At 44.2% G+C, this 14,157-nt stretch overlaps 1 protein-coding gene across 2 annotated transcripts in view; it reads left to right on the forward strand.

The window, feature by feature from the left end:
- Window positions 1-14,157, forward strand: part of LOC123757274 (serine protease inhibitor 88Ea) — a 98,058-nt gene that overhangs the window by 64,665 nt on the left and 19,236 nt on the right. For both annotated transcript variants that reach the window (XM_045740813.2, XM_045740814.2), the window contains exons 5-6: window positions 647-873; window positions 2,667-2,820. In XM_045740813.2, coding sequence (XP_045596769.1) covers window positions 647-873; window positions 2,667-2,820 — 381 coding nt within the window. The remainder of the gene's footprint in view (window positions 1-646; window positions 874-2,666; window positions 2,821-14,157) is intronic.

The following is a 14,157-nucleotide window of genomic DNA, read 5'->3' on the forward strand; positions in this document are numbered from 1 at the left end:
CTTCCATTTGGCAACATTTACTTCCTTACCTAGCAATAAGTCTGTCCAATTATACCCATGAAAAAATTCTAAGTTCCCCATAGAATTTGAAATAGTTTAACAACAGTTTCAATGTCCCCATTCTCTACTAAAATATATCGCAAAGCGTATTTAATGTCCAATAGGACATGATCACTCTTTTCCAAGGGAGGAAGGTACTGGATGTCAAATACCTCTTCTTTCCTGGTGAATATTAGATTCAGTACTGATGGATCATCCCTTTCCCTCATTCTTGTGGCCTGTTTGATGTGTTAATACATGAATGTCTCCAAAATGAGGCTTACATGAGCCCTGTGAGCCAACCTGCCTGTCCAAATGTCTGCCGTTCTTGCCTCATAGGCCTCCCAGTCTATTGCCTTAACGTTGAAGCCCCCCAGTACCAACAATCGGGATTTATCTTCGTCTGCTCTTACCATAATGTATCTCATGATTATTATAAGGCTCTCTAGTTTGTCATCCAGTTCTTCCTTTGTCCATGTGTTGCTTGCTGGTGGGCTATAGGCATTTAAAATTATCAGCTTACTGACCTTGGTTTTGAGCGTGTGCACATGCACAATTTTAAGAAAAAGTTGTTGTTTTTTAAAACTGTGATGCACTTTGTGTGTAGGTGTATCAGCAAGCTTGGGAGCAGACATCTTGGAGCTTCCCTACAGGAACTCCAGCTTCTGCATGTTCTTGCTGCTGCCCAGCAACACCTGGAGCACTAACTCCATCCTCAAGAACCTCACGCCGCAGACCTTCTCGGAGGCCTACAGTGCCATGACTCAGAAGAAGGTAGACGTTGCACTTCCAAAGTTCAAGCTGGAGACTAGGATTGAGAAAGAACTCATGAACGTGAGTATTAGTCTTAAGAACTTGGGCCTTTAGCAGTTCCCTTAATTCTTGTTAGGCCATATGTAGTATTGGCATTTATTTATTTATATACTGTACATAAAAGAAGGTACATTTGAGTACATAGCATTGATGTTTTTACATTCTTGTAAAGCTTTTATACTCTTGTAAAACCACTAACAAGCATAGCGTTTCGGGTGTTCTAACAGATAATTTTAAGTAGGTGATTTCTAGCAACTTTTTTTTTTTTTTTTTTTTTTTTTTTCCAATTTTAGGAGGTACATTGTAAGAACACTTGACAAAAATTAGTAGGCACATAAAAGTAAAATTTGAGGGTTATCAACAGGTACATTGTAGCATAATTTGAGGATTATTTAAAGGTATAATGCAGTAAAATATGCATTTGATATAACAGAGTATGTCGAGAGATTGGAGATATCAGAGATTTATTTCTGGTGTAGTGATTATGGGTTCTATTACATGTGTCCAGGAAGAATTTTAGAACAGGGTTTGCATTTAAGAATAGAATTTTGTAAATGTAAATGGCACAGGAGAAATGTGTGGAATGAATCTGTTTAGCATGTTTAGGTATTTAAACAGGGAGGTGCTGAGTGTTGTCTGAAAGAGTTTATTATTCTGACAGCAGATTTTTGCTGGGTGAAGATGGGCTTGAGGTAGTTTGCAGTGGTTGAACACCATGCACAGATACCATATGATATCTGGATCTGACATCATGTTGTTATATTGAATACACATTGTGCTACCCAGTCTCCAAGTATATATATACCTAAGCCATACAACTTTACCATTGTATCATTGCTGTCATCTTATGTGCTATCAATATGTTTTAATATGCTTACTAATCTTTGTCAAATTATCAATCATGCTATCAATCAAAGCTATCAATGTGCTTTAATATACCTACTAATCTTTATCAAATTTTCTTACAATGTACCTGTTAATATTTTATAAATTTTGCTAGAATTTACCTACTTAATATTATGTTATATTAAGGACCTGCCCGAAACTCTGTGCATACTAGTGGCTTTACAAGAATGTGAACACATCATGCTATATACACTCACAAACCAAATATATATTCTTGTATATGGGGTTCAGTCCCTGAGCCCATTATGTGCCTCTGTAACCCTTTCCACTACCGCCCACAAGATGGGTATGGGGTGCATAATAAATGAACTAAACTAAAACTAAACTATTCTTGTATACAGTATATTTAAATAAAAAAGTAAAATAAAATGCAAGATAGACAGATTAGGGTATAGTATAGTAAGAGGAGAGCAGAGTTTGGAACACAATATCTGATTTTAGAGAGTACCAACCATTTTTGAGACTTTCTTGGTTGTGTGTTGTATGTGGGTGCTAAAGTAGTCTCTCTTGTCTAAGTATAGTCCTAGGATCTTTCCATCAGTTTTATTGCTGAAGTTAACATTGTCTATCTGAAGTTGAATTGCATTTGTTGATTTGCTTCCAAATAAGAGGTAGTAGGTCTTTTTTATGTTTGTTGTGAATGTTAGTTGACATCCGTAAGTGGACTCTTTAACTCTTTATTTACAACATTATTTAATGTGTGGGGGTTGGGGTCTGAGTAGATGAGGGTAGTATAATCAGCAAACAATATAGGTTTAAGGATGGTAGAGACATTAGGCAGATAATTGATGTACAGTATTTAAGAAATAGGAGAGGTCCTAGGATGCTGCCCTGTGGCACTCCTATGGTTAATGGTAGAGTGGAAGAGGTTACATCATTGATGGCATAATAGTAATATTTGATTGCAGTTACTGGCCCAGATGGGAGTGAGGGACTTGTTCGATGGCTCCAGGTCCAACCTCAGTGATTTCACCAGGTCAGAGAGACTCTTCGTCGATACAGTCATTCACCAAGCCAACGTCGAGGTTACAGAGGAGGGCACAGTCGCCACTGCTGCCACAGGTGAGTCATGGCAGCTGGCATGGTCGTCACCCCAGGTGGGTCATGGTATAGCAGGCAAGGTTTCTGGTCAAGGTGGGTCATTTGGGTGGGAGAAGGATTGTGATCTCTGCCCCAGGTGGGTACAGGGGTTGGGGTGAGGTTTACACTTCAGTCAGTATGATGCTTGTTAAATCTGCAACAATAAACAGCGTTAATAATTTTGTTGAGCCTATAAAATTGTTTACCACTGATCCATGAAGGAAGGTGTCGAGACGCTCAAATTTTTCACAGCGGATGATTCAAATGCTATTTGCTGGCATGCATGGCGGGTGCGTTTTGTTGAGTGAGGCAGGGTATCGTGCTGTGGCTAGGAGGCATAATCTCGGACTTCTGGCCAGGCGCCTCGCTTATTCATGCTGTGGCTGAAACACACACTTAAGGGGAGGTTTCCCTTCTACGAAAGACATCCTGCAGTGTCCACGATGCCATTAACACAGGATATGTCTCTTCCCCCATCATGGATACACCTGTGGTCTCCATGCCTGCTTCTTTATGATCAAGGTATTACAGTGCCTCTTGTGCCTACCTAGCTGCTCCTCTTCGTGTTTGACCCTGTTAGGCTTGTTGTGTGCCCGCACGCCTGTATCCCCAGGATGTGTGCCCAGCGGTCACTGTATGTGCATGTGGCCTTGTGTTCTTCGCCCACACCTTCATGTCCCCACTCCTCATTGTTGACTCGCTGGCGTCAACATCTTGCCCCTCCCTACATGGTGACGTGCAAGCAAGACAACCATTGTCTGTGATAAGACCAGAGAAAGAAGTGTGTTCCCAAACAAAGAAATACCTGACACTACCTGTAATTAGTCCAATGTTTTAGAGGGCCCATTTATTGCATTTTTTTTCAACAAATAGTAAAATAAACATAAACAGGGAAGGAAAACTCCAGTAGGAAGGAAAGTCATTAACAGGTAGTACTGTACTCTGAATGATTCCTTGATATTTTTAATTAAATTATTTAAATTAGATCCAAATCAGTCTTAAACAAAACTTAAGATAATTCGGTAAATGTAGGCAAGATGTCTCGCTAACTCACCATGGAGAAGTAACAAAGGAAACAGGTTTACCATGGGGAAGGGAGAGGCCAAGAACCACAAATAAGGAACCAGGGAAACCGGACCAACAAAGAAATTGCCTACCCGAACAAAATGCAGGGAATGGAAACCTGCCGCCTCTACCAGGCACAGCAGAGAACCTCTGGTTGGAATGACACAACCCTTATTACCCAGAGTGCTTCTGAATACCCAACAATATATTGCAGGTGAAAGAAACAACGAGGACAAATACAGCCTGAAGTTACAGTACCAGGAACATTGAAGAATGGTGGGGGGGGGGGGGGGGGTTCAGGTTCAGGGGGGGTTCAGGTGATATGGTTCAGGTCCTTTCTCCAAGGAGAAAGGACCTGAACCATATCAAGAAGGCTTGGGAGGAGATATGGCAAGAAGCGTGAAAGTCGGCCACAATTCTCAAAGCAGCCCTGACAAAATGACCACACAAAAAGCCATCAAAAAACTCCACCAAGTCAAATGGAGAGGCAAAAGCAGCAGGCATTGGCCAATAGTCGACCAAAGTCCAATAGAAAGAACATGATTGCAGCAAATGCCAGACATTGGCGTAACAGGAAGGTTGAAAATCATGCAATGCCTACAGACCTGAGCGAAGAAGACAACTGAAGACGACCTGCAAAAGGCCCCACAGGAAGAATAGCAAATGCACTTGTACCATTAAAAGGCAGAGCCTAGAAAAATACACAGGCTCTGACAGCCCCAAAGTCACAGAAACCAATGCAGAGCTGGCCACCAAGAAGGGACACCGTCAACAAAAGTTGCCAGATGGAAAAGAATAGTGGAAAGCACTGAACCAGAGGGAAAAACATGGAACACTTCAACTCCAGGATGAGGGGGGGGGGGAGGGGGGGAATAGAAGGGATTGTATCCATGCCAAAGCAAAGATGACCAAATGGCTTGCAAAAGTTCTTCGAAGGACACATCGACAACCATTCATCCCACCAAAGGAGACAGAGCACAAGACAATGCACAGTCTACATTACATTAGGAAAATACCAAACCCCAAAACCAGAAGCCAAGAACAACAGGAGGCCAAATGCAAACTGGAACAGACCTACATTGGTGAAACAAAGAATCCTTAGTGCAGGCAGAGGGGAAACTGGACCATGGAGTCCTTAGAATAAATGTGCAGCAAAGCACCCAAAAATTGCCACAAATTAGCAAATCACACACTTGCCAGAGGTAAGCTCCAGAGTTGAGGACTACCAAGGAGTGCCAGCCATAAACCTCCAGTCTTGAGCTGAGGAGACTAAAATGGGTCGACCACAAAAGGGTAAAGACTCCACTGAACACATCTCGAAGTCCAGTGAGGGGCAGCAGCGATGGAAAACAGGCCATTCGAGATGAATAAGGTGCACAGGTGCACAGCCAGAACAAAACCTAGTGAGAAGACCATGCAGGCAAAAGCAGGTCGCTGCACAACAACTCTTAAGACAAAGAGGAAATGGAGTTTCCCTAAAAAAAACTGGAGAATAAACACTTGAATCTGATTGGAGGAATGTGTTATGGGAGTTACACAAGTCCATTTTGGGGCCAACCCTTTTTGTTGTATACATCAATGACAATGATATGTGTAATGAGAATATTACAAACCACATCATCAAATTTGCAGATGACACTTAAGATTTATGATAAAATGGGAAGTGAAAATTATATCGAGACCTTACAAAAAGTTTGTTTTGAGACCCATACAGCCCAGGTGAATGGAATTACTAATGTAATCTCACCAACCCATTATACCATCTTGTAAATAAATTATTATTATTATTCTTTATTTATTATTATTGTTGTTGTTGTCGTCAGAAGACCTGCAAATGCTTTTTAATGTCAATAAATGCAAGACCTTGCATGTGGGGCATAATACTCCGTCACAACTACCAAATGAACAGCACTACCTTGCAGCAGATTGATGAAGAAAAGGACCTTGGAGTCAGAATCCATCATTAACTTAAAGTTGAACAGCACATGGGAGTGGTCACATGGTCATTTAATTGTACAAGTCGCTGGTGTGCCCCCACCAGGATCATTGTATCAAGGCATGGAGATGACATCTTCAGAAAGACATGGCTGCTCTGGAGAAGGTGCAACAATTGAGGCAGCTGTCCTCAACTTGAAGCACCGGGAACGTTTGTCGTTTCCTGAGGCGAGGCGCCAAGTTCGCCACATCCCCCCTCCCTTTTGTTGGCGTCTCTTGTGCTCGCATGTTGCGCTTTTCCTCTCCTCGTCCTTCCCATCTTCCTCAGTCTCACAACCGTTTCCAGGCCTTAGACCCGGACATGCCCTCCGCCTCCTCCCATGTTCCTTTACGTTCTGTTCTGATGGATTCCCCTCCTAGTTCTGTTTGGGATTTCCCCTCTTTCTATCCAGTCTATCGTGTCTCCTGTGTCTTATTTCTCACCTCCCTCCGATCCTCCTTCCCATCCTTCTCCTCTGTTTCTTGGCTCTCCATGCCACCTGTCTCTGCGAACTGATGTCCATCTCACTCCCAGCGGTCATCGTATTGTTTGCTCTCCTTCTCCTGTTGAAATGCTTGAGTCTGTTGCCCAATACGTTGTTGCTGGGATGCTCGTCACTTTGCATCAGAAGCGTAAGCCTGGCTACTCTCCTTCCTCCGACACAGCGGAGGTAAGAAGGCTTTGCTTTTTTCCTCGCCCCTCCACTTGGACCTGATATTCACGAACAATGAGGAGCTAATCAGAGACATTACTGTCTCAGGCACTACGTACTCGGACCACAAGCTCATTGAAGTGCAAACTAACATTAATAACGGTAGTAGGCCCAAGAGAAACAACAAGCGAGAAGGGCTATTCAATAAATTCAATTTTAATAATAAGAGGATAGACTGGGAGAAAATAAACAGGGAACTTACAAACATTCAATGGGAAAATGTTCTAAGAAATAAAAATCTTACACAGGGAATAGAATAACTGACTTCTGAAGCATATGAAGTCTGTCTGAAACATGTTCCTTTGAGGAAAGCCAGAAAGAGGTCCAATGTAGAAAGAGAACGCGGACGACATTACAAAAGGAGGAAGAAATTAACGGAAATGCTTAAGCAGACACGACTCTCCATACAGAGAAGAAATAATTTAAACAGGGAGATTGAAGAAATCGAACAGAGACTGAACAAAGGCAACTAGAACAGAAAGCAATTAAAGAAATAAAGAAAAACCCAAAATATTTCTTCACATATGCTAAATCAAAAGCGAAAACCACTGCTAGTATTGGAACTATTCCTATTAGTGAAGGTTCATACACTGAGGATGACAAAGAAATTAGTGAAATCCTAAAAAAGCAATATGAAGACATGTTTAGCACTCCGATACTCAGCATGAAAGTGGAAGATTCGGACAATTTCCTTATGAATGATACTCAAACACCTGTAAATATAACTGATATCAACACGAGAGTGGCAGATTTTGAAAGAGAAATTGACAATATGCCCATGCACTCAGCCCTGGGTCCAGACTCATGGAATTCAATATTTATAAAGAAATGCAAAGTGCCAGTAGCACAGGCACTCAGTATAGTGTGGAGGAAGAGCGTGGACACGGGAGATACCAGATGCTCTTAAAGCAACACACATTGCCCCTCTACACAAGGGTGGTAGCAAAGCATTGGCAAAGAATTATAGACCAGTTGCACTAACGTCCCACATAATAAAAGTATTTGAAAGAGTGATCAGGAGTCAGGTCACTAGATTCATGGAAACCAATGACCTCCACAATCCAGGCCAACATGGATTTAGAGCAGGAAGATCATGCCTCTCACAGCTACTTGACCACTATGACAAAATCACCGAGGCATTAGAGGAAAAACATAATGCAGATGTTGTATACACAGATTTTGCAAAGGCATTCGACGAATGTGGCCATGGAGTGATTGCACACAAAATGAGGTCAATGGGTATAACTAGTAAAGTAGGACGCTGGAAACTCAATTTCCTGTCGAACAGAACACAAAGAGTAACAGTCAATCAAATAAAATAGAGTTCGAGCGCGGTTAAAAGCTCTGTACCTCAAGGTACAGTCCTTGCACCACTGCTGTTCCTTATTCTCATATCAGATATAGACACAAACACAAGTCACAACTTCGTGTCATCCTTTGCAGATGATACAAAAATCAGCATGAAAATTACCTCTGCTGAAGACATTGATAAACTACAAACAGATATTAACAAAGTTTTCGATTGGGCAGCAGAAAATAACATGATGTTTAATGGTGATAAATTCCAGGTACTCGGGTACGGCAAAAATGAGGATTTTAAACATAATACAGGGTACAAAACACAATCGAATCTGCCCATAGAAGGAAAACAGCATGTCAAGGATTTGGGAATAATGATGTCTGACGACCTAACGTTTAGGGAGCATAACCAAGCAAGTATTGCATCAGCCAGAAAAATGATAGGATGGATTAAGAGAACCTTGAAGTTCAAAGATCCCATCACAATGGTTGTACTCTTCAAATCACTTGTGTTGTCCCGTCTTGAGTACTGCTCAGTACTCACTTCACCTTTCAGAGCAGGAGAGATTGCTGAAATAGAGGGAATACAGAGAACGTATACGGCACGCATAGACGAGATAAAGCACCTAAATTATTGGGATCATCTCAAAACTCTCCAAATGTACTCACTAGAAAGGAGACGAGAGAGATACCAAATAATATACACATGGAAAATACTGGAGGGACAGGTCCCAAATCTGCACAGTAAAATAACAACGTACTGGAGTGAACGACATGGAAGAAAATGCAGAATAGAACCAGTGAAGAGCAGAGGTGCCATGGGCACAATCAGATAACACTGTGTATGAACATCAGAGGTCCACGGTTGTTCAACGTCCTACCAGCGAGCATCAGAAATATTACAGGAACAACCGTGGACATCTTCAAGAAAAACTAGATTATTTCCTTCAAGGAGTGCCGGACCAACCGGGCTGTGGTGGGTATGTGGGCCTGCGGGCCTGTGGGCCGCTCCAAGCAACAGCCTGGTGGACCAAACTCTCACAAGTCAAGTCTGGCCCTGGGGCGGGCTTGGGGAGAACAACAACTCCCAGAACCCCATCAACCAGGTATCAACCAGGTACCTCTGACTCTCTTGCTCCATCCCCTCACGTTTCAGTGGTCGCGCCCCCTGTTTCTTTGGCCCTTGCTTTCCTCTCGGTTGCTGCCCTTGCTGAGGTGCGTTCCCCGGTTTCTGCCCCCTCCTCCTCCTGCTGTTGTCCTTAACGTTCGGTTGTCCTCCTCCTCCTCCGGACCCTATTCGTCCGCCTCTGGTCAGTCCCCCCACTCCCTTCCCTCCATCCTTACTCAGTTTACCCATGCCCCCTAACCTTGACTTCACTGACCCTGATCCTGCGCTTCTTTAACGTTCTGTGTTCCTTTTCCACCTTTGTTTCTTCATTGTTCTCTGTTGCTGTCCTTTCTCTTCTGGTCGATGTCTATTCTTCAATGGAATATTCCTGGTTATTACGCCAATTTCCATGAACTCCAACTTCTGATTTCAGTTTTTGCCCATTTGTATCTGTCTCCAGGAGCCAATGCTTGGTGTTCGTCCTGGTCCTTCCATGGCTATTCTTTCTCTCTTCCCCCCCCCCCCTGGCTTTTACTGGGGCCCATAACTCTTCTGCTCTCTTGATTTATTCTGATGTTCCCTTCATCCCCCTACTTTTTCCATCGCCTCTCCAATGTTCTGCTGCACGTGTCTGTGCGTAAATGGTACACAATTTGTTCCCTGTTCCATTTATTTCCCCCCCCCAAATGTCCCGCTTTCTCTTCCCGATCTTAAACACCTATTGGACTCCTTGCAGAGCCTGTGTTCCTGCTGGGTGATTTCAATTGTCGCCATACCCTCTGGGGCGATGTTCTGACAAACACCCAGGGTCGCTTTCTCGAACCGTTCATTCTCTCTCCTTCCCTGTCGCTTCTGAATTCTGGTGAGCCCACTCATTTGGACTCTCGGACTCTCACCCTTTCCTGTCTTGATCTTTCTCTCTGCTCGTCGTCTCTTTACTTGGATTTCACGTGGTGGGTTCTCGATGACCTCCATGGCAGTGATCATTTCCCCATCCTTGTTACCTTTTTCTCTTTTCACCCTCCCCTTTCCTTCCCTAGGTGGCAGTTTGCCAAGGCAGACTTAAACCTATATTTACCCTCCGTGCTGCTCTCTCCGACCTCTCCATTCTGCCTCTCCCTCGCGCCCTCCTTCTTTTTCATGACACCATCTTCGACGCTGTCTTCCGCTCTATTCCTCACTCTTCCTCTCGGGTACCACGGAAGTGCATTCCTTGGTAGAATGTGGACTGTGCTCGGGCTATAAGCGTGCAGCCTGGAAGAGACACAGCCGCCAGCAGACGGCCGATTCTTTTGTTTTGTTTCGGAAGGCGAGTGCGAGTGTTGGAAGTCTTATGTTTCCATAATTACGTCCAAAACTCCTCTGCTGCAGATCTAGAAGCATATCCGCAAGATAGCGGGCAAGTCCGTTTCTGATGTCTTGCCGGTCTTCACTTCTGTGGTACTCTTGTGGAGGACCCGTTGCAGGTTGCGACTGAACTGGGTTCCCATTTTTCTTCTGTTAGCTCTGGTTCTCATCTTCTTCAACCTTTCCATCTTCATAAACCTGTTCTTGAATCTAGTCCTTTAGATTTTTGCACCTATCTCAGACTTCGCTATAACGATCCCTCCCCTCTCCCTCTCTCTCACGCCCTCTCTCTCTCTCTCTCTCCTTCCTCTCTCTCTCCTTCCTCTCTCTCTCCTTTCCCTCTCTCTCTCCTTTCTCTCACTCTCTCCTTTCTCTCACTCTCTCCTTTCTCTCACTCTCTCCTTTCTCTCACTCTCTCCTTTCTCTCACTCTCTCCTTCCTCTCTCTCTCTCTCCTTCCTCTCTCTCTCTCTCCTTCCTCTCTCTCTCTCTCCTTCCTCTCTCTCTCTCTCCTTCCTCTCTCTCTCTCTCCTTCCTCTCTCTCTCTCTCCTTCCTCTCTCTCTCTCTCCTTCCTCTCTCTCTCTCTCCTTCCTCTCTCTCTCTCTCCTTCCTCTCTCTCTCTCTCTCTCAACTTCAGTCTGCCCCGGCCCTCCGCGGTTCTACGGTGGCGGGCTCCGATGGCATTCATCGAGATGCTTCGCAATCTCTCTCCGTGCACGTCTTGGTATTTACCGAATCTGTATAATCGGGTCTGGGAGTTGTCATCAGTCCCTGAGGGCTGGTTTGGAAATCAGGGTCTCTTGGGACATCCCCTAAGGACTTCTGCCCTATTGCCCTCACGAGTTGTCTGCAAATTCTTTTGAACGTATGTGTAACGTACGATTATGTTACATTGTTAGGTTGATTAGATAGTGTTTAGTGAGTTTCATATTTATTTAGTAGTCCTGGATACAGCAGTGTCGTTTACGTTGAGACAAAGCCTGGAGCAGAGCAGAGAGCTGAGTGAGGCCGAAGTCGTGGAGCTCTATGCGGGAGAGCGTGGCGGCTCGATTGGGAATTGAGAGTGTCTGAACTCGGGGAGCGAGAGCGTTGTAGCTGGATGCGGTCGTAGTCTGCTGTCTGCTCTGTGTCAAAGCTGTAGCGTCTTGGGTCGATTAGAACTGCCCACGCAGAGTACTACATTCTTGACTGGAGATTGTACTGGTTTGCTATTCTCAAATCGCTGGCTTATATATGGTTACTACACCTCACAGTAAGATAGGAGGGTGGAAAAACCATTACCTGTAAATAGGGATAGGATTATAGCTTGTGTAATTAGTTATGCCATTAAGATGATGAGATAATGGAGCGAGTATAGGTTTATTCGTTACATATGGTTAACATTCGTCTGATGTGGTTCTTGGAACACTTTCTTGACTGATGATTCTTGTGCAGCCGTGCCTCTGGCTCCAGTTTTTGTTTGCTCTGTTCCTTGTGGTGTGGACCGTTTCTTCAGATGGTGCATGAGCCAGGGGAAGTATTCCACGGTACTCGGGCTGCATGCGCCTAGGGTTCCCTTCCCTAGGTGCCCAGTAAGTACTGCCCTTGGGGCTTGGGGCCTCCTTCCACAAGTCACCTCGGGACCTACCTCTGCTGTGCCGTTTACTGCTCGGTATTTGGCCACCCTTGGGGTCAGCTGGGGTTTTTTCTTGCCCTTTTGTTTCTGGGTAGGGGTAATTTTCGTCACTGGAAGGGGCGTGGGGTACTGCACAGCTTGTTTTCACCAATACCAGTGGCTGGCTCTGTTCTGCCTGGGTACATTGTCTTCTTGCAGGATTTTTTTGTATTTTTCTACCTGGAGGGTGAAAAAAATCGGACTCTCGATTACTGGGCACCTAGGGAAGGGAACCTTAGGCTCATGCAGCCCGAGTACTGTGGAATACTTTTCCTGGCTCACGCACCACCTGAGTGTCCACATCACAAGGGACAGAACAAACAAAAACTGGCGCCAGAGGCATGACCGCACCAGACTCCCATCGGTCAAGAACTGAAGGTTGGTTGGGTTGCCGGTGGGTGGGTGGGTCTGGGGCTCCCCCTTCCCCCTCCCGGGGATTGGTGGGGGAGGGGTTGCGCAGACAGCGGCACGGCAACATAATGCCGTCATGCTCGTTTGGTAATTTTCGTTTGGAGAGTTTTGCCAACTTTAGTTTTTCTGGTAAAACTACTACCGAGTAGGGGCTTGTTTTGGGGCGCCTACCTTTCTGGGTGTCTCTTCCGGTCAATGGCAGACATAGAATGCTCACAACCACAGAAGGGGGGGGTCAGTCTCTCTAGGCCATTGCTCCTCGTGCCTTTTCTGAGGGGGCCAGGTTCTGGCTTGTGGTCCCTGGTAAGCAAGAACTCCAAGCACATTGATGCCAGAAAGTTACATATCCCTTCAGCCTGGATAGCTCCGGGGCTCCCCCCCCCCCCCCCCAGAAAAAATTGTAAGTGATATATTTTGGCTGCAATAGGTTGGGTAAGTCTGGCAAAATTGGGGCGTTGGCAGAGTAAGCGTCGGAGGCTATCTGCTCCACCCAGCTGTCAGGCGGGAGTTGCCACAAAGATATTATCTAATTATTTCAATGTCTGATTTTTTTCCAGTAATATTATTCAATAGTGTGTAGTGATGTATTTATATAATAAAATGTGTGAATCATCACTATACTCAAAAGTATTGTGTGCATATTAGTGATTCAATTATGTTTGTAAAACAGTAAACAAATAGTTTTGCTGTTATTGCACTATATACACAGGTTATATATAAGTATCTGCATGTTTTGTTCACCATAACAAATCATTAAGTTGGTATGGCGAGTCAAAAAGCAGTGAAGAGTGGCCGCCACTCCCTTCCTCAATAACACTTCACTTGCCAACATCCTCCTCCAACCATACTGTTTTTACACACGCGTGCCAACCCATGGTGGACAGGCCACCGAACTTTCAAACCACCATCTGTGTCTACACCCGCATCCTCTTCCAGAATTTCACTTCCCCATTCTTCTACCTCCCCCATCCTTTCCTTGGAAACTCTTTGGACATCAAAGTAAAATATTTTTTTTGTTCACTATATACATATGTTATATATAGGTATCTACATATTTTGTTCACCATAACTGTACAACTAAGCTAGTATGGCGAGTTCAGGCAATGAGAGGTCACAACACAGTGAACTGACGGCTACGTCTGTGGTTCAATGCCAGATGCACTCAAATTTCTTCCCCAAATATACTGTTTGTGGTATTATTACACTATATACACACATTATATATAAGTATCTACATGTTTTGTTCACCATGACTGTACAACTAAGCTGGTATGGTTCCCAAAGAGTATAGTGGCCACCAGTACACAACACATGACATGTCATACAGACGACGCCACCTCCCTCACCAAAATGGCTGCTCCCACCATACTCATATTGTTATTACACTCTATACACATTATATATATATAAGTACAGTATCTACATTTGTGTTCACCATAGTGAACCACTAAGCTGGTATGGTGCGTTTAGACAATAAAATATGGCCACACAGAAGACACTGTAACGGTTCTATTGTTACGTAAAGTATGGTGACAATAAACACACACTAAGATACTATATATATATTTCGTCGAATATACAGAAGTACACAGGTGATACTTTGGTGTGAGTTGAGCGCACTGAGAGTCGGTACAGTATCTCGCAAGTGTCTGCTCTAGACCACACTTGAAAGTAGACTAGTTAATGTTTGCTATTCTGCTGCTTATATGCTTGGGCAACACCTCACCGTGTTGCCCGGGCAACGCCTC

This window comes from Procambarus clarkii, chromosome 13 (genome assembly GCF_040958095.1).
Source record: "Procambarus clarkii isolate CNS0578487 chromosome 13, FALCON_Pclarkii_2.0, whole genome shotgun sequence".
Lineage (NCBI taxonomy): Eukaryota > Metazoa > Arthropoda > Malacostraca > Decapoda > Cambaridae > Procambarus > Procambarus clarkii.